General features: G+C 42.8%; 1 protein-coding gene across 3 annotated transcripts in view; it reads left to right on the forward strand.

The window, feature by feature from the left end:
* Positions 1-1,909: 1,909 nt before the first annotated feature.
* The window catches only part of TP53BP1 (tumor protein p53 binding protein 1), a 40,176-nt gene continuing 15,950 nt past the window's right edge, over positions 1,910-26,135 (forward strand). Inside the window, exons 1-13 of one of the 3 annotated variants that reach the window (XM_084293166.1) lie at positions 1,910-2,174; positions 2,257-2,450; positions 2,760-2,830; positions 3,446-3,607; positions 4,077-4,158; positions 4,367-4,512; positions 6,179-6,299; positions 9,576-9,667; positions 10,679-10,926; positions 11,909-13,163; positions 24,237-24,356; positions 24,956-25,192; positions 25,723-25,768. In XM_084293166.1, the coding sequence (XP_084149292.1) occupies positions 2,001-2,174; positions 2,257-2,450; positions 2,760-2,830; positions 3,446-3,607; positions 4,077-4,158; positions 4,367-4,512; positions 6,179-6,299; positions 9,576-9,667; positions 10,679-10,926; positions 11,909-13,163; positions 24,237-24,356; positions 24,956-25,192; positions 25,723-25,768 (2,948 nt within the window). In that variant the 5' untranslated portion in view covers positions 1,910-2,000. The remainder of the gene's footprint in view (positions 2,175-2,256; positions 2,451-2,759; positions 2,831-3,445; positions 3,608-4,076; positions 4,159-4,366; positions 4,513-6,178; positions 6,300-9,575; positions 9,668-10,678; positions 10,927-11,908; positions 13,164-24,236; positions 24,357-24,955; positions 25,193-25,722; positions 25,769-26,135) is intronic. The other 2 variants (XM_084293167.1, XM_084293168.1) reach the window with 2 other exon arrangements.

Below are 26,135 nucleotides of genomic sequence, written 5' to 3' on the forward strand. Positions count from 1 at the left end.
GTTTCCTGTGGTGTACAGGGTTATCCTTTCTTTGTATTAAGATAGTTTGCACTTGTACCTTTAGTAAAGACTGCCATCCCTTTGTAACTTCTTTTGTGGCATAAGATCTTACCTCCTGCCAGTTACCGTTTTATTGTTGTCTGTTTCTCAAGATCCATTCTTTGTTTTTTCTGCCCTTTTTTTCTTTCCAGAGATAAATTCTGTCCACTTACATGTACTTCTGTTGTTACAACACAATTCCTTTGACTTTCCCTCCCTGTTAGTGTTAACAGTATCTACTGTAAAAGCACCTTCAAATGAAGGTCTGGATTTTGAAGAAGGACTTGGCTTAGGTAGACATTTCAAGTGCTCTAATGAAGAACATGTATTCTGTAGGAAAAGCTAATAAAAAAAGTGCTGCTGGCATGATAGAATTGGAAAAGATGATGTGAGGAAAGATACAGTTGTGTAATATTCTCTCTATAAGAAAAGGAGCATATTCATAAACACTGAAGTGGAACACAGTAGCAAGGTTAGAAACATTAGTAAGTCCAGCTGGGATCAGTAGTGGTGTACCACAAACTTTCCCCAAAGATGAGGGCTCATGCTAAACACCTATGCTTTAGAAGGCAGCTTTACTTTCTACTTCACCAAAACACTGTGGAATTTTACGGTTTTAATGTTGAGAGTAAGCACAAAGGAAGACCATCTAAAATGCTTTCAGTCTGATGGAGGCAGAATTCTGCATGAAAAAAAAAAAATGAACAGACTGCAAGAGCCCATTCTAAAACTTCTGAGCCACTTAGGGATCATAGACTGCTAACCGTCCTTTAAGGAACCTGGTATTCTTGTTGGGTTCCTGGGATAAAGCATGTTGTGAAGATGAACTCTGGCTTCTCTAGATGGGTAGCAAAAGCCTATCAACAACTTCAGCTTTCAAGAGGATTTAGTAGTCAGAGGCCTCACGGCGTGCTTCAGCATCAGGACAAACTTCACACGCTATCCAAAGTAGTACATATTTTGGAAGCTAGTGTATCAGAAAAAGCTTTACTAACACAATTTAATGTGTGCTAAAGGAGCATCTTTTGAGAGGTGAACAGCCAGCCAAAAAAGCATCCTTCCTCCGTGAGAACTGTAAATATTTATAGCTCGTTTAACATTCTTAACATGAGTGTCCAAGCTTGGATTTCACATTACATGTTAAATTTGTTAACATGAACTCTTATTTTCAGGGTTTTACCATGTGCGACTTCACGCCTATAACTTTGAATACTACCAGTTTTTTCCAGGCCAGGTATTATTTTTCAGTCTTCTTTGTTCTCAGTTCTACAACAGATTTTTAAATAAAATACATAGAATTCTCATCTATAACACATGGAGAGATGCAGCAGTAAAAAAGAAGAGTTGCAAAAGAGGATTTGAATTAGTCTGTTCAAACTAATTTTTAGCAAAAAGTTTAGCTCTACAGCTGAAAGACAACCACGTGGTCTTAACTTGCGCCCAAGCTTCTCCAGTAACCGTTGGTATTAACGCAGGAAAATGAATCGCATTTCACTTCCCTCGGGTGCCTAGAATTTTACATAGAACAGCATCACGGCTGTCCGGGATGAGCGGCGTTCAGTTCCGTGCCGGACCTGGAGGAGCTCCGGGCTTTCGCGTGCCAGTAACGACAAAGGGCGCTCGGCAGGGGGGCTCTGGCGGGCCGGCTGCCCTGCCCCCGCCCCTCCCCTCTCCCCGGTTCTCACGGAGAGGCCGCGTGCGCGGCGCCTCCCGCTGAAGGGCGCGGGGGCCGCGGCATCTCCGCTGCCGCTCGTCCCGCGGCGCCCCAGCCGCCGTCTCCCTGGTAACGGCGCCTCCCTCGGAACGGCGGCGCGGGGCGGGCCGGGCCGGTCGCGCGCCGCCAATCCGCGCGCTGCAAGATGGCGGCTGCGGGAAGCGTGGCGCGGGGCGGCGGCGGGCGGGCGCCGTAGGGCCGCGGCGGGTGGGCTGCGCCGCGCGCTGCTGCTCCCGCGGCGCCCCGCATGGATCCCGGCGGCAGCCAGCCGGACCCCGGCCTCTCGCAGCGAGGCACGCCCTGCCTGATCGTGGCGGACTCGCAGCCCGAGAGCGCGGGCCCGGAGGAGGACGCGGAGCAGGCCTGCCTCGGCGTGCTCGCCCGCCGGCTGCCGGTCCGAAGGAGCCCGAGCCCCGTGCTGGTGAGCGCCGGCCCGGCCCGGCCCGGCTCGGTTCGGCCCGGCCCGGCCCGGCCCTGACGCGACGCGTGCCCCTGTCTTGCAGGAGATCGTCCGCGGCCCTGCCGGCAGCCGGGCGCCCGCGGGCGGCGGGGCGGACAGGGAGCGACCCGCAGGTGAGAGCGGGGCGCGGGGCCGCGCCGTGCTTGCGGAGCCGATGGAGAGCCCTGCCCGCCCGGACGCTGCCGGCCCGCGCAGCCGCGTCGCTGAGGAGGTGCCGCCGCCCGGCGGGGAGAGCAGGTGGGCGCCGGGCGAGGCGAGGCGAGGCGAGGTGCGCCGGCTGCCGGCCGCCCCCTCGCGGGGCTCTCGCCCGACGAAATGGCGGCCGCGCGCCGTGAGCGGCCTGCGGCACGGGCGGCGGCAGCGGGGTCCGCGGGGTCTCCGGCGCCGCAGCCGCGCGGGGCCTGCCTCCGTGCCGGGCTGCGCTCCTCGGCGGGCTCGGGAGCCGCCGGGCTCGTTGCCGCCGTGAAGCAGCTCCTTGGAGCAGCAGCGGCCTGTCGGAAGGCAGCCCGCGGGAACCCCCGAGGTGAGTAGGTCTTTCTGTTGCAGTGCCCCTGTAAAGACTGAAGAAAGAGCTGGAAGCGATGTTGAGGACTGTCCTACCTCGCCATGTGTAGAAGGTATCTTCTCCGCCTCAGGTCACTGGGTGGTGAATCTGATCAATCTTCTGTGTAGCTTTCAGTTCTGTTCCCTCACTTGTCCCACCAGGGTAGTCATGCCTGCAATAATTGGTCAGAAATTGGCATCTTTTTCCATTGCATCTTACTGTTATCTTTTTCCATTGGCATCTGGTCTGCATGCTTTGGAGCTTGAAAATCCGTGAGGACTTAATATCATCGTTACCAAGGATTTTGGAGACAAGGGATGGCTTAGAATATGCGTGGTGACCACTAGGAGATGGAGCCGTTTTATGGCAGAGGAGATAACTGGCATAATGGTTGTCATCAAAGGACTTTCAGGGACAGAATCAATATTATCAGGATTGTTTTCTGGTATCCAAATATACAGTAGTACTCAATGGCATTGTATAAGACCTTGCTAGTTAACACTGGCTTTAGATGTAATGGTCGCTGTCCCTGTACTATTACTATAGTTTTAATTGGTACAGCTGAATTGAGAGTCTGTTAGTTTATTTGGGGCTTTGGCAGTATCTTAGCGTATCTTTTGCCATGGCAAAAATGGCTTTTTTTTTTTTTTTTTTGGTACATATATTACTTATGGATGTTTGATGTTAGATACAGGCATGTCACAGCTGCCTTTTGGAGCTCTAGAGCTCTCACAGAGCCAGGACTTTGAGAGTGACTTTGTGCCCAATGAAGAAGATGCTAGGCATCAGTTTCGCTCTGGAGCTGCTGTCCCATCTTCTTCCAGACCTTCAAAGAGTGATTCTAAAGATGGTATGTGAAAATGATCTTAGATGTGTTTTTGTTGCTCTGTAGCTTTTTTTTTTTTTTTTTTTTTTTTTTAAACTAATAGATGTTACGATTCTCTGAATACCATATTGGTAGTGTGCAACAGTGAGTTCACAGTTCTTAGTTGAATAGAATTTTGTCTTGTCTTTACTTTGGGCTAGTTTATTTGTTTGCTTGTTGCTTCCCAAATGTTGTCACTGATTCTGGAACCTGTCTTTCCAAATTTATTTCTAGAACAAACATTCAGACAATCAGATACTGACTTCCATGCCTGGCAGAAACCTCATTCCATCCTTTTCTTTGTTCTATTGATAGTTCAATGCTAAATCTTTTTCATATAAAATTTGTCTTTATATATACATACATAACTTAGAGAGCTACACGTGTTCTCTGTATTAGTCCAGTTGACCTCTGAGTGACAAATGTTCTTCTGTTTTTTTCTTTACCTTGCTAGAACTGAACGTGCATGACAGGCAAATTGTCTCAGGCATAGAAACGCATGCTGCTTTGGAGAGCCAGCCAGAGGAGTTTGAAAGGTAAAACAGTCCCTGTTCTTTGTATTTCTCTTGCTGAAATTCCAGAAGTTGTTTTGTGTGTGTTTTTTGACTTCTGATTTTTTTTTTCCACTTTTCTGACTGGTATATAGAAGTGCATAGCTTTAATCTATTCCAGTAAATTTACTTTACAGTTTTGCAGTTGATATGTTGAGTTTCTCAGGTCAGTGACTGTGTCCTACTTTCCCAGAGCTCTGCAGGAAGGGGAAGAGGATACCACGAAAGAAATGCCCGTCTCTGATCCACTTAAAAGTGAGAAATCCTCTGGTATTTGTCATGAGGAGTTGGATATCTTGTCAACTCAGGAGGAGATGTTTCCTGAGAATAATGTAACAGGTAACAATAGACAAATAGAGCAAGAATGTCCATCCCAGAGGCCATCATAATCATTCCTGCTTGGTATTTTCAGTTGTGTAGTATTTAGGGTGTGAAGTGCTGTGAGTACTTTTCACATAATTTCAAATAAAATCGAGAACACTGGAAATGAAAGGCCACAACTTTCACTGGACTGTGGAGCAGTGTCTAAATGTCACTTCTTGATAGAACAGTGACAGTTGCTTGTTAAATATGTTTCCTTTCCTTTCTCGTCTCCCTTGAAGAACAAAAGTAATAATAATAAAAAGATCTTCTGAAACTGGTAATAATGATGCTCATGCCTTGTAGTGACACACAATCTAAAGTGTGGTTAAATACTGTAGGTAAATGTTGTAGGCTTCCTTACGTTGCATAACTTGGGCAAAACATAGAAAAGGCCTTCAGGGTCATCAAGTCCGATCATCGACCTCACCTGTTGAGTCCCATCACTAGACCATGTCCCTTAATGTCATGTCCACATGTCTTGTAAGTACCTCCAGGGACAAGAACTCCACCGCTTCCCTGGACAGCCCATTCCAAGGCTCGATCACTCTTTATGAAGAAATTCTTCCTAATACCCAATCTAAACCTCCCTGGTGCAACCTGAGGCCGTTTCCTCATGTCTGATCACTTGTTCCCTGATAGAAGAGACTGACGCACACTTCACTACAGTCTCCTTTCAGTTAGTTGTAGAGTGTTGTGGTCTCTGCTCATCCCTCCTTTTATCCAGGCTAAACAACGCTAGTTCCTTCAGTTGTTACTCATAAGCATTGTTTTCTCTAGTCCCTTCACCAGCTTTGTTGCTGTTCTCTGTACATGCTCTAGCAACTCAATATCCTTCTTGTAGTTTCCACCTTACTCCTTCGCATCATTTAGCATCATTGGTGTTCCTGTTTGGGATAGGACAGTACCCTGCAACCAAAATGTTACCATGATTTCAGTCGATCTTACTTGCCACCTAGGTTAGTGTTCATTTCCTGAAAGAGAAGAGATTATGAAATTGCATCAGGAAAGAGGTCATCGCTGTATTGTCATGGTATGAGGATGTCTAGGTCTGGTTTTGGTATCCATAATTAAAAGGTTTGAGAAGAAGTAGTAGGGTTCTTAGCAATGCTTATAGTTACAGGTCTAGAAAATAAAAGTTTTGACAGGGAAGCTTGTCACAGTCTACAAAGCACGTACTAAATTAAGTCTCACTTAGTGGTTTTTGTTTAGCTTTAATTTGCGTACAACTGTGATTATGCTAGTATGTTTTCGTGTGTGAACCTCCTGTACCCGAAAGGTTCAGTAACCGCTTACGGAAATTGAATCTCTGGTCAATGTGATGTCTTTGAAGGAGGGGGGGTAATTTTAGAGCCATTGGGAATTTTTCTTTTTTAATTACCAAGTACAAAGATATGTACATTTTGGTCTGAAAAAAAACTTATTCTGTAGTTATAAACTACCTTTATCGTCTGAACTGTATGATGATCACATTTCACATGCTGGACTTCTACATGCTGTCCTTCTCCACCTTTGTGTGAAAAAGGCAGACAAGGATAGGCTGTGACTTTACAGTAAGGTGTACATCATTCATCAAAACTTTCTGATCAACTTGTTTAATGGCCAGATTTCTAATCTTACTTCCTTTTGTTCAAAATTGTTTCAGGGAATGGCTGTCCTGTAACCAGGGTGGAAGAGGGAAGTTCTCTGGCATGCACCCCTGCCCGCAGTCTGCACCTCCTGCAGCTCTCTGGACAGGGATCTCTTGTACAGCAGAGTCATTCCACGTAAGCAAAAAAAAAAAAAAAAAAAAAGACCCCCAAAAACACAAAACTATGTTGTAGTAGCTTCTGTACCATTTCCACCATGCTTTCTTTTATTCAAAGACTGCTAATGCTATCTGTTTACCTTAATTTGTGCAACAAAAGCAAGTTAAGCTAGTTTGGATTCCATGTCACCTGTTTGTGTTTGTACCTTGCAATTTGGAGCTGGTACTTAGTTAAATAGAGTTCTCAAGTTTCCGTGCACATGATTTGAACAGGTATTACTGATTATAACATGTAGTTCTATAGTTAAAAATTACAGTGTCAGTTATAGGATAGAAAATTTTATGGTTAATAAGTAGATCTTACAGAGAAGATGTATTTGAGAGGGCATTATGCACAAAAGGAATGAATTCTGTTATTTAAAGGTCATCACCGTAGTTCTGGTCTAGTGAATGATAGTGCATTTTTGTTGTTAGAACTCTGAGATCTTCGCTTTCGACTGTGAATGTGTGTGTGGCATAAGGAAATTGTGTGGAAGCGCTTAGGAGAGCATGTAATCTAGGAGAGAGCGTTCACATCTTGCTACTGTGGTGTCCTTGATTATGTTCACTGAATAAAGGTGTATGTATAGCTGAATATAGAATGAAGTTGCGGCTTCTAGCTTGTAACCCCGGGGCAACTCTTGAAAAGAGCTCTTTGCTTAACTGTTTTGCCTCAACAAGATTCCTGCTGGGGTTATCAGCTCTATTCCAGCACCAGCTACCTGTTGGTAATTCTTTCTTTGACTTACCCTGTTGTGATGACTTTTCTTTTTTTTTTTTTAATGATAGTGGATATTATGTACGTTCTTCTGCCTTTGACTTTTTGCCCTGCTCTGCTGTCTCACAGTTGGTGCTGGCTCCTTCTCTGTTGTCTACTCCCTCTTCTTGCATGTGCATGGTCTTAGGTGGAAGTTGTCAAAGCAGAAAGCAGTTCAGCTTGTGTTCTAGCAAGGTCTCTGTGACCTTTGAACCTAAATTGCTGATTGTTCTTTTGAGAACACCGGCCAAAATTCTCTTCTTCATGTTCAGTGTGGTGTTCCCACGCTTCCTCCCCACACAGCCCACCAACAATGAAGCCTGAAGGTTATTCCTTTCTCTCTACTTCCCCTCCCCCGGAGGATCCTCACTTTCCAGTTTCCCCGTCACACACATTATCAGTGTATGTTTGTCTTTCCTATCTTAAAACCATGCCCTTGACGCTTGTACTTTCTTAGCTACTGCATTATTTATCTCTAAGTTGACTGAATACACTGTAGCAATTATCTGTAATTATCTCTTTCATACTGTACAATGTGGAGAGCAAGGAGGTGCTCTCAAAATAACTGCGTTAGATGACCGGGCCATGGCTGACATGTTAACTAGTGCTGTTGCAGGCAGTGACAGAGTCTAGTCTCCTCAATTTCTCATTAAGTTTGTGTTGTCAGGTGACTTTCTAATCATCATTTCCTAGCCAGAGCTCAAATAAGTGCTTTGTCTTCCTCAATTATAGTATAGAATCATAGAATATCCTGAGTTGAAAGGGACCCACAAAGATCATTGAGTCTAACTCCTGGTTCCACTCAGGACCATCCAAAAATCAAACCCTGTGTCTGAGATTGTTGTCCAAATGCCTCTTGAACTCTGGCAGGCTTGGTGCTGTGACCACCTCCCTGTGGAGCCTGTTCCAGTGCCTGACCAACCTCTTAGTGATGAGGTTCCTCTCTTTCTGAGTAGCCTTTTCCTGATACCCAACCTGAACCTCTCCTGGTGCAGCTTCATGCTGTTCCCTCAAGTCTTACTGTTGGTCACCAGAGAGAGCAGATTAGCACCTGGCTGCCCTTCTGTATCCTTTTGTGAGGAAGTTGTAGGCTGCAATGAGGTTGCCCCTCAGTATCTTCTTCTCTAAGCTGAGCAAACCAAGTGATCTCAGCTGCTCCTCATGTCTTCCCCTCAAGACCAACCACATTTTTTGTTGCCCTCCTTTGGACACTGTCTAATAGTTTTATGACCTCCTTATGTTGTGGCGCCCAAGCTTGCACACAGTACTTGAGGTTGCACCAGAGCAGGGCGAGACAGTCAATTTCCTCGACCAGCTAGCAGTGCTGGGCTTGTTGGTCCTTTTGGCTGCCAGGACACACCATTGAGTCATACTCAACTTACCATCAACCAAAACCCCCAGATCTCTTTCCCTGAGGCTGCTCTCCAGCCTCTTGTCTTCCAGTCAGTATGTATATCCAGGGTTGGCCCATCCCAGGTGCAGAATCCAGCACCTGCTCTTGTTGAAGTTCATGTGGTTGGTGATTGTCTAGGCTCTAATTTGTCAAGATCTCTCTGCAAGGCTTCTCTACCCTCAAGGGAGTCAATAGCTCCTCCTAATTTAATATCATCTGCAAATGTACTTAGTATACCTTTGAGTCCTGCATCCAGATCGTTTATAAAAACATTAAAGAAAACTGGCCCCAAAATGAAGCCCTGGAGAATCCCACTAGTGACTGGCTGCCAGCCTGATGTAACTCCGTTTACTATAGCCATTTGAGCTTGACCAGTCAGCTGATTTTTTCACCCATCGTATTATGCATTTATCTAGCTGGATGCTTGAGTTTCTTGTCCAGAAGGATTCTGTGAGAAACAATATTGTTAGCTTTGCTGAAATCCAAAAGGATTACATCAAGTGCCTTCCCTTACTCAACGAGGTGGGTAATGTTGTCATAAAAGGAAATTAAATAAATTAAGCAGGACTTTGCCCTTGTGAATCCATGTTGGCCATGACCAGTGGGTGCATTGTCCTTCGTGTGTTTTTCAATAACTCCCAGAGTATTTTTTCCATTGGTTTACCAGGCACTGAAGTGAGACTGACAGGCCTGTGATTACCAGGGTCTTCTTTCTTGCCCTTCTTAAACGGACCACCCTTCTTAAAACTGGGACAGCATTTGCCAGCTTCCAGTCAACAGGGATATCAACTAATGATGCCTGTGTGGTCAATGATGATTTCTCAGGTCTTTATATATTTACATATATATAAAGCACCTATCACCATATTGATAAACACTCTTTGGATCCACTCTGACGGCAAGGGTAAGAACAGGAGTTGGCCTGTTAATACCTCAGCATTTCTGTTTTCAAACAATTAAACAAACAAACAAACAAGACTTTGCTAGAGAATACCTGACATGCTCTTGTGAGAAGACTCCTAATGTGACAAGCTGGATCTACATTTGAGAAGTTAATCAATTTTCTAGTGATATACGTTCTTTTTCCATGTTACCTTTTTCTGCAGTGGCTCTTCAGGCCTAGTCGTTCCATCTCCTGTTGCCTTTGGATCCAGTGCTCTTGTCCCTAGCAGTCCTACTGAACAGGAGCAAGCAAAAGGTAAAGTCTTCTGCATACTCACCTGTGGTTGTTTCTGTACTTCGTGGTTTAGTCTGAGCCTTTAGCCTTTTCAAAACTTGTTTAAATTACACTTAAAGTGTAAAGTGGGTTTGAGAATGCTGAAAGAGGCAGATGCAGGGAGATCTGTATTTGTAATTCAGATCCCAATATACTGTCAGTATTTCCTGCATAGCTATCATGATAAAATTTCCTTCACATGAAAGATGAGGAAAACTTCATATGGAAAAGAGAGTGCTTCTTGCCATTGTCCTCCTTTCTTAGGGGCAAGCCATTCTTTTGCTACAGGTAGGTATGGCTTAAATATATGCTGTTAGGGCAGTAGGAAAGAGAACTGGGTCATAAAAGTCATCTTACCCTAAGTGAAATGGCTAATACAATATTTTAAAAAGCTTTTATATGTTACATGTATGTATTCTAGAAGGTCATACCAAAAGACAGCTTGTTCTGTATACCTTGGTTCTTGCACATTTTCTCTAAGTACCCGTTCGCTGTCAGGGTTAACGTATCCATGAACTTCTAGTACAAATCGACATTCCTTTCTGCAAGATTGCCATCTCATTTGCTGCACAAAATCTGAAGTACCTTTAGAATAGATGTTTAGTTAGTGGGGTCTGAATTTGGTTGCGTTGTAATAGAAATAGCAAAACAAAAACCGAAAACATGTCCTCAGAGAATAATTTGTATAAATTTTAGACACTTATTTCTAATTGTAGAAATGTAGACCTGTGGTAGCAAAATAGTTATGAACTCTCCCCAACCCTTCACCCTGTTCATTTAAAGATACAGATAATTGTGTTAATTTTGTTTGTTTGTTTATTTATTTATTGTTTACCCCCACTCCTCCCTCCCGCCCCAAGATTTCAGGTTCACCCATTGAAGTATGAGAGAGTTGCATAAACCACTGCAGATAAAAATCTCTTAATGGAATGTTGGAAAGTAGGTACAACATAGAGATCTGCTAGTAATTTATTTTCTGCTCTTTCAATCCAGATGAACAGATGGATATCTCTATCCCATCACAAGCAAGAGAGCTGATGCAGGAGGAGCAGCAGGGAGAGGTGCTGATGCAGGAGCAGCAGAGGGGAGAGGCGCTAGTGGAGATAGCTATCCCATGTATCCCACCAGGACCTTCTGTCCTCCCACAGGCTTCAACTCCAGTATCCCGGAGTGCCCCAGCCTTCTTTCCTGGATCTTTACCTATACCATCACAACCAGAGTTCTCTCATGTGAGGGTTCATGTAAATATCTATCCCGACTTTTTTTTTGTGGGGGTATTGCAGAAAATGCATTTTTGAGCGAACCTCTGTGCTTCTGTGTGGGGCTTCCCTACTAAACTGATTGTCATGAGCTTCTCTGTTCCTACCAGTCACGGTTATATGTTGATGATATTTCTCTATATGTGTGGCAGTTTATCCTGCAGAGAAAATATAGAACAGCTTAAGAGGGCATAGAGAGTTACTGAATGTAGATTTTTTGTCTTTTATTCTACACTAAAAACTTTCCTTGTGCTTTTTTTTTTTTCTTGCTTTCTTTGAAAGGCTTCTACTTTCTCATGCTGAACCAGGCATTCTGCATCTCAAACTGCGTCAGAAACTAGACTTCTACAAAGATAGATTTAATCGTTATTTGTCACGGAGAAGGCTTGAACAAGGCTTGATCTCGCTTAGCGCAAATTTCTTTTAAGTTGCTTATTCTTACCATCTGTTGTTTGCTTTTTGATTCTGGAAGTTAATATTGTTCAAAGGGATTTAACAGACACTTGGTGGCTTTATAGCTCAATATAACAAATTTAATTAAATTAAGGCAGAAAATACAGGTTGAAGTAGACTTCAGTAGTTGAGGCAGAGTTTTCATGCTAATATAACTATTACAGAGAATCTTTCCAGAACCCTTGTTTGTCTGACTGAGAATAGCTACTGATTTGCCATACTTGCCCTGTACTTCATGATTTGGTAGTAGGAAAGGTGAGCCAAGGATCATGTCTGACTGGCAGAGGTACTGAAAAGCAATGAATGATGATAATTTCTTGTAGCAAGAATGTGGCAGTTAACACTTATTTAAATGGATAAAAAAAAAACAACCAACCAACCAAAGCTTGTTTTAATCCATAGGTTTGTTCTGAGCTTGCTCTGCTCTGTAATCTAGCATCATCTTTTGGAAATAATAAACAGCCCAATTTGGGATAACCTGATGTTCAGAATGCCAATTTTTTCATTTTAGGATATTTTTGTTCCAACTCAGAGCCCAGAGAAGAGACATGAAGGAGAAGAAAAAACTGTTGCTTTGACCTGTTCGTGCTTACCAGGAAACCTCTCTGGAACCACAGATGTTTTGTCAAAGGTGCCTATGGGGGACTCTGTGCCACAGCCTTCTGAGTCCTGTAGTCTGATCCTTTCTGTAAGTGAATGTAGCGAGTCTACAAAAGCAGAAGTCAGTTCAGGCTCTCTGAAAACTAGCCAAGATAGTGAAACTTTATGGGTACAGAAGGTTCCTGAATGCAAGGCCTCAGACTTGAGCCTTTGTGCTGTGGAGAATGACAACACAAAACTGAGACTGGATGCAGGCCATCAAGCCCTCTCTGAGAACTGTGAAAAAGCAAAAAAAGAGGGTATAAAAACTGCAGGAAAGCCTGTAATGCAGTTAGTTAGTGCAGGTGAAGCAGGAAATGAGTCACTAGCCCTTACAGCTCATCAGGATCATGGGTGTATTTCTGGAAGTCAAGCTGCTGAACATCAGTCTGGTCAGCCTGAGATTTTGTCCTGTACTCAGGGCAGAGAAGCACGGTCTCAGGGTTATCCATTGGAAGAGAGTTCTGAACCTGAGGCAGTTCCTGAGACTCAATGTGAAGAACAAGAAGAAAAGCTGCAAGTAGAAGAGAAACAAATAAACAAAGATGAGTCTCTTGTTAACATAGCCCTTTCTCAGAGGTTTATCCTTGAAAGGGAAGTACAGAGTCATGAAGACATGGAAGTGGATTTTGCTGGTGGCTCTGGTAAAAATAGCAAAAAATTGTCTGGTCATACCGAAGAATTAGGAAAGGTTGGACCAGAATGCTGTGTAAAAGAAACTTTACAAGACTGTACTTCTGGCATTGGAGAGGCAAAGAACATGGATAAACTGTCCTCTAAAGCTACTTCAGAAAACATGCCAAAACTCAGTAAAGTTTTATCTAAGCCTTCTGTAGGGGAGTTAATGGAACAGCATAACAATTTGTTTCCTAGATTAAAGACTGACATTCCATCAGAAGTGGTATTGTGTGTGAAAAGCCACCCAGATGGTTCAGAATTAGACCAGGCAATGAAAATGGAGAATCACACACCACTGCAGGAGAAAGGGGTTGACATGCTTGTGGCTCAGCAGGAGAATTGTATACAGAAGAGTACAGAGGATACTGCTATGACAAGGAATCTGGAGCAAGAAGAGAAGATGCAGCCACAGGAGAGGGTAGCTGCTAAGTCTCCCAGTCCTTCCAATGGTAAGTGAATTTAGGTTAGTAGTTTGTAGGTGTGTATACTTTGAATAATGTCAAGGGGGCTGTGTACAGTCCTCAGAGTTTTTGGGAAGCGCTGGTTCTGAATGGATGTTGAACAGCCTATCTTCAGAGCAGCAGTGAAAGTTACTGTTAACGTGTGTAAGGTGCTGTTCCCTTTTTCACCGTTGCAGCACTGCTGCAGGCGACAGTGATGAAAAGTAATTCATACTCCTAACACCCCCTTCCTGTTTTATGGTAGAAACTCTGAGCAACTTTGAAAACTTGGAATGTTCTGACCTTGGCAATGCTGATGGATTTCTGTAACGCTTTTTTTTTTTTTTTTTTTTTTTCCTGAAGCAACAATGGTAGTGTCCTTGAAAGGAAAAGGGTCTGTGGTAGTCTATACTTCCCTTTTAGGTGTCCTTACTGTTTGTTTGTTTATTTATTTATTTTCTCCTTTCATTCTCAGGGGAGGATTTTCTTTGTGGAGACATACAGAGCAGCTTTAAGCGAGACATTAATATAGCAAATCTATCTTGAGTAATTTAAAGATGAATGCTTTTTACTTTCACATAAGCTGCTCTTCAGTAGGCATTGTCATGAAGCAAAGTAAAAACTGACAGAAGTTTAACCTATTTTGCACGTATCCTTGTGTATCCCCACCTCCCCCCCCCCCCTTTTTTTTTTTTTTTTTAAATCTGGGACAAGATTTTTTGAAGTGAGATAGAATAAGGAACAGTTCTGTCTGAAGCTTAACCAACAACAGATTGAAAAGTGTTTTTTGTTTGTTTGTTTGTTTTTGCTTTTTTTTTTTTTGCTTTTTTTTTTTTTTTTCATGTTTTGCCATGCAGCTCTGCATAACTGCTGGTGCTGGTCAAGGATGGGAAATAAGTGTCTGGAAACAATGAAAGGGAGCAACCCCAACAATGCTGCCTTAAAGTGTTTGTCTGAATAGAGCCATGAACTCTTTATAATGTTACCGTGGTTTCATTTCAGTGTTGAAACCTCTTTAACTTGCTGTTGTGTAGTTAAGGAATCTGGAACGCTGTACCTGAGTTTTGTGGAGATTCTGCCTCTTCGTTGGCTCTGTTTTAAAGCAGTTCTGTTCTCCTCAAATGAGAAAATAATAGAAGACAGTGTTTTAGTTGGTATTAAGTCATACACATTTTTGTGATGTAACTTTTCATTATAAACTGCAGGATCAGAGAGAAGGAGAGGAGAGAGTTTTCCCCATCTTGTGATGGCAGTAGGTAACTTCCTGTCTCCTGAAGTTGGTGACTAAAAGCTGAGTGTGTGGAAACATTAGCTCTCAATAGGTGATTGTTGTCTTTACATGTGAGCAGACCAGTATGTTAGTTTATGTTTACTTAAGTCTCTACAGTGATTTGGGTAGTTTTTGCTCTGAATTATCTAAGTCATTCAATTATAGTACAGTAGAAGATTAATATAATTGCGGAGTGCTATTTAAATTAAATGAGATGTTCAACAGGGAAGATGTTTATGAACCACCTGGTAGATTCAGATTGACCAGTCTATGATCTTGTTTTATGGAACCTATACAACCATGGACTAGATTTGAATCACTCCTAGCACTTGAAGGTTGTGGTATTGTAGTATTGTCCTATAGTCTGTTCTTCAGAGCTTTGTTCAATGTTTTCTTGTTTTTATTTTGAGAAATTAGTGTAAGATATACAGCTCAAACATATTTCCTAATGTTCAGTCTTATTTTTCCCTTTATGGACTCAGAGCTAATAACTGGTCTGAGCAATTTTCTATTCTTTGTCACCGAGAGATCTATTCTTTGTCAGTGGGGGATATCTCACTTATGTCCTCTGCCAACTTACGGTTTGTTTTTTATCAAGACCTGTATATTTCTTCAAAACTTCTCTGATCAGTCTCACTAGTCCAATATTTTTTGCTATTTTCTGAACTACTTGTTTACTTTTTTCCACTTATGATCCTGCCATTTATGACAGCTTTGGCTGTTTCTTCCTGATAGCTTTTTGAGTGCATTCTTATATGCTTCCCTCCCCTTTTCTTCAGTTCTTGTGACCTTGAACCGTGCTGACTTCTGGAACATGTGATCCTGTTCGGAAAGGTCAGAATGGCAGATTTCAGAAAGGAACAAGATGAAGAGCTTTCTTCTTTATGTCTGAGCAGACGTAGGTGAGATGACTTTGAAGTGCTAGATGGAGATTTGGATGAAAAGGGATTGAGTGTAATACTTGGGTGCTTTTAATACCAAATTTTCTGACAAGTTTGGAAAATACCCCCCAAAAAGCTGTTTAATAGTATGGAACTGTCTGGCAACAAAAACTTGAGATACTCAAAAATAGGATGAAGGTATTTTGCGTTGTAAGTTACAAATGACAGGTAAATATTCATATCTGTAGAAGTTAGATTACAGTGCGGTAGAGAAGAGAGATTTGAATGCTTATGTGTGTCATCAGTTTTGGAGAGATTTCCAGCAAAGGACAGTAGCATTTTTCAAGCTGGACTTTACTATTAATATCTGTTGACCTATTTTAAAGCAAAATAAAGCTTAAATTACTTTCAAGCCACATGGAGCCTTGTGGCCATAGCTTTTTAATATCACTGACATCTGAGAAACACTTCTACCATGATTGCTTTATTTTGAGCTAAGTATATGTTTAGTCATACAAAAATTCCCTTGCTTTAGGGGGTTCTGATCTCTTTGCTTAGATTTAAAAACTCCACTTTCTCAATAATGAACTCATATGAATCAGTCTGTATTTTTGAGCACTGTTTAGTATGCCAGCTATCATACCAGTTTAACTGATGTAACTTTTGCACCCATTCTTCTGAATGCGGTTTTACCAATGAAGCGTTTAAGTGTTTTTTTGGTTTTGCTTTCTTTAACATCCCATAACTAGCGACAAACAATTTCTTTCAGAATGTTATAACAAAATTCTGGCTGTTGCTGAGCAAGAAAGAAGAGCGTTTCAGTTGACCAGAAATGCAATGATTTCATGCGTTTTCTGACTTAAGGTCTTTGTTTGCATGGGGAACCAAGCACTAAGCAAATGGCATGCTGGAGGCAATTTGGTAGCATTTGTTTTGTCAACTGAGACAGTAGTGTCATCAGTTTCAGATTTAGGGTATGTTGCTGGGGTACATCTGAATTCCACAAATTCTTGTACAAAGTTTGGGGGCTGCCACTTCAGTGAGATTTAGGGAAAGCTTTCACTATTGTTTAAAAGTGGTCTGATTTAATCATGATTCATTTTTTCAAATTAGGGGAAAAAAATACAGAATCATGGAATATCCCGAGTTGGAAGGGACCCGTAAGGATCATCAAGTCCAACTCCTGGCACCGCACAGGTCTGCCCAAAAGTTCAGACCATGTGACTAAGTGCACAGTCCAAACACTTCTTAAATTCAGACAGGCTTGGTGCAGTGACTGCCTCCCTGGGGAGCTTGTTCCTGTGTGCAATCAGTATCAGACTTTGGAGGCTCTGCACAAAATCTGCATTTCCAGGGTTTTAGATATTCTGTGGACCAATAATACCAGCCTCTTTGTTAGATTATTTTGTTGCCATTTAATGGTATGGATGTTCTATTGTGTTTTTTTTCTTTTTTTTTTTTTTTTCCCTTCTTTGGTCCTTCCCATTTAGGGGCTTGCAGTAAGCTCATTGTGCCCATGTAATAGTACTAAACTAAAGACTGAAAATCATGTTCTCTGTGAACTGAGGAATTAACCAGTCAGAAGAGAATCAGTCTACTTTGGTATACAATTTCCCCCTGTATTTTCCCCAATATTGAATGGCAGATGCATATGGATGAATATAAGAGCAAAAATGTAGTGGGGAGATACTTCTCCAGAAGCCTCTGTTTCATCACTCAAAAATGTACGGTTTAGGAACTTTTTTTTTTCTTGAATAGGTGTTCTTCTCTCCCTCCATGAAAATTCTCACTGTGTTTTTTTAACCTCTTTAAAGTTCTAGGCATCAAAGGTTCTTGCAATAGGAGGATTGACATCTTAAATTATATTCTGAGTTTTAAAAAAATAATACCCCAACTGTCTTTATTTCACCAGGTATTAGTTTCATTTGATGACCCCTAATTCTGAAACCTTAAAAATCTGATAACTTCAATTTGTGTAGAATCCTGTATATGGCAAGAATGAAGGTACTTGATATCAGTATAGTAAAACCTATTTCCTTTCTATTAAGCCATTTTAGATACTAGGGAAGTGTAAAGATACGGAGGAGATCAAATATTATTTAACATGAAGGTGAGTGATGATGTTTTAGATACTGTATTGTTAATTGCCTCTAACTGAAAGAAGGAAAATAACTTTTTGTGTAGAAGAAAATACATTTTTTAAAATTGAATTAAAAAAAAAAAAGACTTTAATGTTAACAAGCATGGGGCATTTGCTATGCTGGGACTGGATATCTCTGAAGATGATGTGGCATGGTCAAGAGAACAGTATAGGTCTTCGAATTTGACAAGAGTATTGGTTCTATTAAATAAACTGTTTGGCAGGACACTGCTGGAATGATGATAAAGATGAATAGCTATAATTATATAATGAAGCTGAACGTTATATTCCACTTCTGTATGGGGTTTCATTGAGTTCACAATCCCCAGCTTCTTTTTCAAGAGAGCATGAATAAAACTTCTTTTAGCTTGAGGTAATATTTCTCTTGCATATCATACTTAACACATCTTTTCTTAGATAAATCTAAATACAACTTAAAAACATCACATTTAGCTTGATTTACATTCCGAAGAGAGGTGTAAAATGAGCCATGTTTGGAGAAAATTAACTTGAAAATTAATGCTTGTGGTTGTATCTTGCATATTTATATTACACTAAATAATAGAGTTGTCATAGAATCATAGAACAGCTTGGGTTGGAAGGAACATTAAAGATCATCTAGTTCCAACCTCCCTGCCATAGGCAAGGATGCCACCCACTAGGTCAGGTTGGCCAAGGCCCCATCCAGCCTGGCCTTGAACACTTTCAGGGATGGGGCATCCACAGCCTCTCTGGGCAACTTGTTCCAGTGCCCTCACTACCCTTACAGCAAAGAATTTCCTGCTAATGTCTGATCTAAACCTATCCTCTTTTAGTTTAAGACCGTTCCCCCTTATCCTGTTGTTATGTACCTGAGTAACGAGTCCCCCTCCATTTTTTTTTTTTTTTTTTTTTTATAAGACCCCTTTAAGCACTGAAAGGCCGCAGTGAAGTCTCCCCTGAGCCTTCTCTTCTCCAGGCTGAACAGCCCCAGCTCTCTCAGCCCTTCTTCACAGGAGAGGTGCTCCAGCTCTCTCATCATCTTTGCGGCCCTCCTCTGGACTCGCTCTAACAGGTCCCCATCTTTCTTGTGCTGGGGTCCCCAAACCTGGGCACAGGATTCCAGGTGGGGCCTCACGAGGGCAGAGCAGAGGAGGACAGCCACCTCCCTCGACCTGCTGATCACACCTTTCTTGATGCAGCCCAGGACACAGTTGGCCTTCAGGGCTGCAAGCACACACTGCTGGCTCACATCGAGCCTTCCGTCCTCCAGAACCCCCAGGTCAACCCTGCAGAGCTGCTCAAACAGTTCTCCGAGTCCATACTCCTGTCTGGGGTTGCCCCGACCCGGGTGCAGCACCTTGCGCTTGACATGCTGAACCTCACGCGGTTCACATGGTGGGCCCGCTTCTCCAGCCTGGCCAGATCCCTTTGGATGGCATTTCTTCTTTCTGTCGTACCAACTGCACCACTCCGCTTGGTGTCATCTGCAAACTCGTTGAGGGTGCACTTGATCCTATCGTCATGTCCTTGATGAAGATCTCGAAAAGCACCAGTCCCAAGACAGACCCCTGAGGGATACTGCTCGTCACCAGCCCCCACCTGGCCATAGAACCATTGACCACTACTCCCTAGGTATGGCCATCGAGCCAATTCCTTATCCGACGGATGGTCCACCCTTCAAATCCATATCTTTCCAATTTATAGATTAGGATGTCGTGTGGGACTGTGTCAAAAGCCTTACAGAAGTCCAGGTAGAGGACATCGGTCGGTCTTCCCTTGTCAGCTGATGCAGTCACTCCATCGTAGAGGGCCACCGGATTAGTCAGGCATGATTTGCCCTTGGTGACGCCGTGCTGGCTGTCTCAGATGACCTCCTTGTCTCGCGTGTGCCTTAACACTGCCTCCAGGAAGATCTGTTCTGCGATCTTGGCTTGGAGCAGGTAATTACATATGATTACTTGATACCTGACACACAGTGTTTGCTACTTGCCCTGACAATATAAGACTTGTACTATCAATGATATCAGCTCCAGTACCTGACTATTTAGCACTTGAAAAATATAAAGCACTTATTCTCCCCAGAACTTACTCATATTGCATCAGGAGGTCCTGAATTTGCTCTTTACTTACAGTGGGAGGGACTTTGCTCTCTTGTCCCCCGCGTAGAGGTTTGGGGACGCAAGGGACATGGGAAGCCTGACTGCTAGTGAAGACTGAGGCAAAAAAGTTGTTCAGTATCTCAGCCTTCTCCACATCTGTTGTTACCAGTTCACTGTCTTCATTTGTCAGAGGCAACACTCTCCTTAGTATTTTTTTTTTTTTTTTTTTTGCGTCCAATGTACCTGTAGAACCCCTTTTTGCTATTCTTTGCATCCCTTGCCAAGTTTACTTCTGTCAGTGCATTGGCTTTCCTGACCCCATCCAGACATCCATCCATTTCCCATCCCTGTACATCCAGACAGTATTTCTGTACTCTTCCCAGGGCACATGGCCTTGTTTCCACCGTCTGTGCATTTCCTTCTTTTGCCTAGGTTTGACCAGAAGGTTCTTGTTCAACCATGCTGGTTTCCTACCTTCCCTGCTTGATTTATTGTGTATGGGAATAGAGAGCTCTTGCGCTCTAAGGCAAATATCCTTAAAGAGTTGCCAGCTCTGATCGGATCCTCTGTCCCTAAGGACTGTCCCATGGGAACTCATCCACTAATTCTTCGAACAGGTGGAAGTACACTCTTCTAAAGTTCAGGGTCCTGACTTTGCTCTTAGCCAGGTCCATGTCCCTTGAGATCACGTAGGATTGCTCTATGTTACGAGAGAGTTGAGGCTTTTGAGATGTTCTGCCTGCTGCCTTCAGACTCCTGCGCTGCAATGGAAAAGTATGCATCGTAATTTTTTTTTTTTTGTTGCCATCACACTGACTAAGGTATGAAGAGCTTTAAAGCATCATCCGACTTCTCTTTAAGCAGGTTTGTTCTTATAACAGTTATTTCCAACAGGAGGCAAATCTTCAGATAATGAAGCATACATTAGTATGCACAAACTTTGGGTGAGGACTAGAAGGATCTTGAAGAGTCCAAGAAGCAGGAGTAGAAACCAATGGTGAGGTGGGTAGGGGCACATCCTCCTGTTTATGAAGTTGCCTTGAATGAGCTTAAGTGAACTGTTCATTTATTCTACAAAAAAAAAACAAACACTCATAGGATGGAATATGATAGAGTAGGGGGAGAAAAGGGATGATCTGGAAGGCTTCTAGAAGTACATACAGTTCTTTCTTATTTGCTAATCTAGTCCTTTTTGATGTATCACAGGTAGGTATAACATACCAACAGAGAACACTGATGTAATCAAGCTTTTGTCCTGTCTAGCAGCACTAGTGAGTGAGTTAAGAGCAGAGGTAAGAGATGGCTTTTTGAAAGAGAAAGCGGAAGTTCTTGAATGTAAGTCATGGTTTGTGTTGGTTGTGGATATTTTTGGCCCTGCCTCCCCCACACTGTACCAGTTTGAATATAAGTAATTGCTCTAGTTTTATTAGCTGCTTAGATAGTAAAATGTTCCTAGGTCTTCCACATAGTGGTCTTTCCTCTCTGCTTTCTTCTTTTGAAAATAATCCTGTAGCACGATCTGTAAGAGCGATTGGGTAGATGTGTGCACAGAAGACAAAATGGCCATCCACTAATAGTCTTCTGTGCACATCTTCATGTGGCTGAGAGCCGTAGTATGCACCACATCCCTTTTAGAAGTGATGGGTAGGGAGAAGAAGTAGAGCAGAGGGGCCTGAGCTTCAGGCTGGCTATCTATGCAGTAATAGTGTGCAAGAGGCGTCACCACATGTAGAAAATGGAGTGAGACTTAAATTTTCATCTACAAGAGAAGAGGATAACAAATCTGCTTTGCTTAGCTTGATGCACAGCTGGAAGAATCGATTGTCTCCTAAGGGTGTAGTTTTGTGCTATGCTGGTAGTTGCTATTTGCACTGTGCTGTAAAACATCCAACTCTCCCTGTGAAAGTTATCTAAGAAATTGAAATTTTTTATACCTTAGCATTAGCAAACTGGAGAGCGGCAAAGTGAGCCAAAGAAAGACTGGATCTTTTGATGTTGAAAGATAAAAGCAAATGTTACAGGATGATGGTCTTAAGGATATAGGAGAAGATTTTAGAGAAATACAACCTTTCATTGTTTGAATGGTTGGTACAGATAGGTGAAAGTAATTAAGCTTTCAGGCATACTATGCATTTTTTCGGGTCAGGCATTCAAAAGCCATTTGAGAGGAATGGTAATTGGCCTTTTGATATGCAGTGAACCCACAAAGTATGAATATCATTGTTCTGTGAAATACCTGTCCACTGCAAAAACACTCTGGAGTCCCTAAGATGATCTTAAGGATATTGCAGTTGCTGAACCATATCTTCAAAACCTGTGGTGGTATAGTGGCTGATGGTGAAGATGAGTTTCCAAAAGGACAGTAAATAACTTTTTACAGGCTATCTTTTTTTTTTTCTTTCTCCCTCCCCCTTCCCCCATGAGTGGGTTATGTCTTTGTCATGTATTTATGGCATCATTTCCCCCAAGGCAGTTGTGTATATTATATGTGAGCATCTTGTGTAACTGCAGAATGATGCACTATGTCTTGCGATAAATAAAAATTGTATGTGAGTATCTGGTGCTAGCTCTTGAAACCTTTACTAGAAAATTTCCAATACTGTTTAGTTTTGCTATTTTTTAATACATGCCTATTAAAATTAGAAGTTATAATGTGATTTGCATTGTTTGAGCAATGCTTTGTGAAAACGAAGGTTAGGATTAAAGATGATGAAAACCAATTTTGACCATAATGTGGGGGAGGAAATGGTTATTCTTTTAATCTTATTTAAAAATTCCATGTAATCTGTAAAGACTGATGCTTGCATATTAATGTCCTTCTGGTGGCAGCTGTCAGCTGGTTATAATACTGCAATATCTGTTATTTCCCTTAAAAGTTTACTCTGATGGCAAGTTTCCGATGTTATTGTCTAACTGTTCATTGACTGTTGCTATATATTCAAGCTCATAGGTAGCTATCTGAATCACAGAACGGTTGTGGTTGGAAGGGACTTCTGCAGGTCATCTGGTCCAACCCACTGCTCAGTTGAGATCACCCTGAGCAGGTTGCACAGGACTATGTCCAAGTGGGGTATATCTGCTGACCCAAGGCTAGCTATTTAGAATCATATGGTGATTTGGGTTGGAAAGGACATTAAAGCTCATGTAATTCTAAACCCTTGCCATGGGCAGGGACACCTTCCACTAGATCAGGTTGCTCAGAGCCTCATCCAATTTTCCACTTTTCCAACATCCACTTTCAGGATGCGGTATCCACAGTGTCTCTGGGCAGTCTGTTCCAGTGCCTCACCACACTCGTAGTGAAGAATTTCTTCCTAATGTCTAATCTAAATCTATGCTTTTTTAGTTTAAAACTGTTGTCCCTTGTCCTGTCACTACACACCCTGATGAAAAGTCCCTCCCCATCTTTCCTGCAGGCCACCTTTAAGTACAGGAAGGCTGGTATAAGGTCTCCCTACAGCTTTCTCTTCTCTAGGCTGAACGACCGCAGCTCTCTTAGCTGTCTTCACAGGGGAGGTGTTCCAGCCCTCTGGATCCATTCTAATAGGTCTATGTCTTTCTTAGGCTGGGGACCCCACAGCTAAACATGAGGTTTCACAAGAGCGGAGCAGAGGGTGAAAATCACTTTCCTCAGCCTGCTACACTTCTTTTGATGCAGCCCAGGATACAGTTGGCTTTCTGGGCTGCAGGTGCACATTGCCAGCTTGTGTTGAGTCTCTCATCAACCAGTGCCCCAAGTCCTTCTCTTCAGGGCTGCTCTCAATCTGTTCTCCACCCAGCCTGTATTTATGCTTGGGATTGCCCCAACTCAGGTGTAGGACCTTGCTCTTGGCCTTGTTGAATTGCATCAGGTTCACGTGAGCCCACTTCTCCAGCCTCTCCAGCCTGTCCAGGCCACTCTGGAAGGCATCCCTTCCCTCCGGTATGTCGACTGCACCATTCAGCTTGGTGTCATCTGCAAACTTGCTGAGGGTGCGCTCGATCTCACTGTCCATGTTGCCGACAAAAATGTTAAAGAGCACCTGTCCCGGTACCGACGCCTGAGGGACACTGCTCATTGCTGGTCTGCGCATGGATGTCAAGTCATTGAACAGAATTATTTGAGTGCAACCACCCAGCCATTTCCTTACCCACCAAGTGGTCCATCCATCACATTGACGTATTTCCAATTTAGAGACCAGAATGTCATGCAGGACAGTGTCAAATGCTTTGCACAAGTCCAGGTAGATGACGTCAGTTGCTCTTCTGTTATCCATGATGATAATACACCATTCTGTGCAAGGTTAGGTTATTAATTCAGGCAACACATAGCTCTGCCAATACAGTTGTGTCCTATCTTTCATTTTTGTTTCTGGCTTTGTTTCTGTTCTCTGTGCAAAATCCTGAGCACTTTTCAAGAAAACCTGCGTTCTGCAGAAGTCCTTTTCACATGAGGATATTTAGTCTTGCTTTCATCTAGCTTCTGGAGACAACTGCGTCGAAGTAGACCACAGTCCAGACTTCGACCGAGAGAGACTTTCCACATGAAAAGTGAGGAAGATCAGTTAGAGCAGCAACCCTGAGTCCACTAACTGTTCAGGAGGTTTTTGTACAGGATAGCACAAGGGTTATGCTTTTCCTCATTTCCACACCGCAGTGAACTTTTGCTTTTTGTACGTGGACTGGAGTACACTCCTGAAATCACTAATCCTGGCTCTCCCTGTCTTTTAGGAACCCCATTTCATTTTACTTTGCCAAAGGAGGGTGATATCATTCAGCCCTTGACCAGCATAACACCACCTCTTACTGGCCAGCTTAAAATGGGACCTAGAAGACACAGCACGCCAATTGGTGAGTTTGACCCAAATGGTTCTCTTCAGTTTGGAACTTTTTATTCTAGATGCAGGATCATAGGATAACTCAAACCTGTCTTGGCAAAAAACATTGCTGCTGTTTGAGGAGGGTTCATCCCTCTTTTTCTTTCCTCGGTCTGTAATGAAGATGTTTGCTACCTTAGTATGGGGTTGTATGGAACATACCTTCCTTCATTGCATTCCCATATATAACTCCATTAAAGAATGCAAAAGATCCCTTTGAGTAGTGAAAGCACTTAAATTAAAAGAAGGTTGTTCCCAGCATTCATCGTTTTGCAAGACTTTCTCTGCTGGGTTCACAAAATAACAGCTTGCATGTGTTGGAGAAAAGGAATTGCATATTTCTGGTAAATAGTAAATCATTCTGCTCTCATCACAAGCTATGGATGATACTTGTGCTAAAAAACTTTGATCCTCTCAGAACTCTAGGATGACCAGAGAGGAATTTCCACTACTGCGCTATCACTAATAATGCATGCAGTGAAGCAGTTTCAAAACCAAACCGGGCCCTGAACCACAGCAGTGGGAACCACAATGGCTATTTCCATTTTTACTTCTTTGTTTTCCTATTTTCAGTGGCTGATAGTTGTCCAGACAGCACTATAGCAACTAGTGATGTTACAGCTGAGGGTACAATGGGGACCAACAATGTCACCATGGAAAGTGCAGTGGCATCAACAGATGTGTCAGAAGTGTGTGAAAAAGGAGATTCTCATGTAGTTCCTGAGGCTGATGCAAAACTCTCTCTGCAAATGAACCTTGTTACCCCTGTGAATGATGGGAGTGAGGAATCCCTGCGGTTCTGCTTGGAAAGTAAGAGACTGAAACCTTGGAACATACAGGTTGTACTAGACTTCAACACCCTGACTTAGAATCTCTCCATGGCATTCCCTGAGATGGTCTCTGAAATCTTGCAGTTTTTCTTCTTGGGCAGTGAGAAGAGAGGCCTCTGTTGTGGGGGAAAGATATTTCCAGCAGACTGAAAATTGTGATGTGCATTTGCAATGTACATTGCAATTGTTTGTGGGTGCTCTGTGAGACATGTAATCACAAGACAGAAAAAGAGTTTGGTTATGTTAAGGAATGAAAAGATACTGAAAGTATGGTCTGAATGAACAAGTTTGATAGCATTTTAATCAGAACAGTGACATTCAGTCAAATAGCCTAAAACTTGCATATGTACATGTATATAGGCTCGGGGCTGTGATGGTAAGTTGGGTGGGGAGGCCTGAGGACTCTTTGTCTGACATTACTCAACCTCTCAGCTCACTGGGTGTGGGGTGCTTAGAAGGACAGGAGAGACTGTGACACTGAAATTGTCCTTCCCTTCCCTCTTGTTTCAGAGCCTACAGCCAGTGACAGGAAAAATGGATCTGCTGCTGCTGCCAGGTAACTGGGCTTGTTGCTGTGCAGAGTCAACACAGAGGTCTGGTTAGATCCTTTTTCTGCTCATTACCAGTGGAAGGGGGAATAACAGTTAAAATGAGACATAGAAGTAGGGAGCTCTTTTAAAGGTAGCAACAGCATCAACTCTTTAGTTCTTGCATCAGGTTTTAAGTGAGTAGATGTGGATGCGAGGTGGGTCCAAAACAGCAGGTTTCCTACCTGCTGTTCTGCTGTAGGCTTTGTGCTTTCCTACTAACATCAGCATTTTACCTCCTTTTGATTATAGTCAGAGCAGAAATTCATGTCTTGTGCAGTCCAGAATGCAGGTCTGCACTATCAACCTCTGAAATTTCAAACGTGGTTTTCTTTG

Source organism: Netta rufina, assembly GCF_964035555.1.
Source record: "Netta rufina genome assembly, chromosome: 11".
NCBI classification, from domain to species: Eukaryota; Metazoa; Chordata; class Aves; order Anseriformes; family Anatidae; genus Netta; species Netta rufina.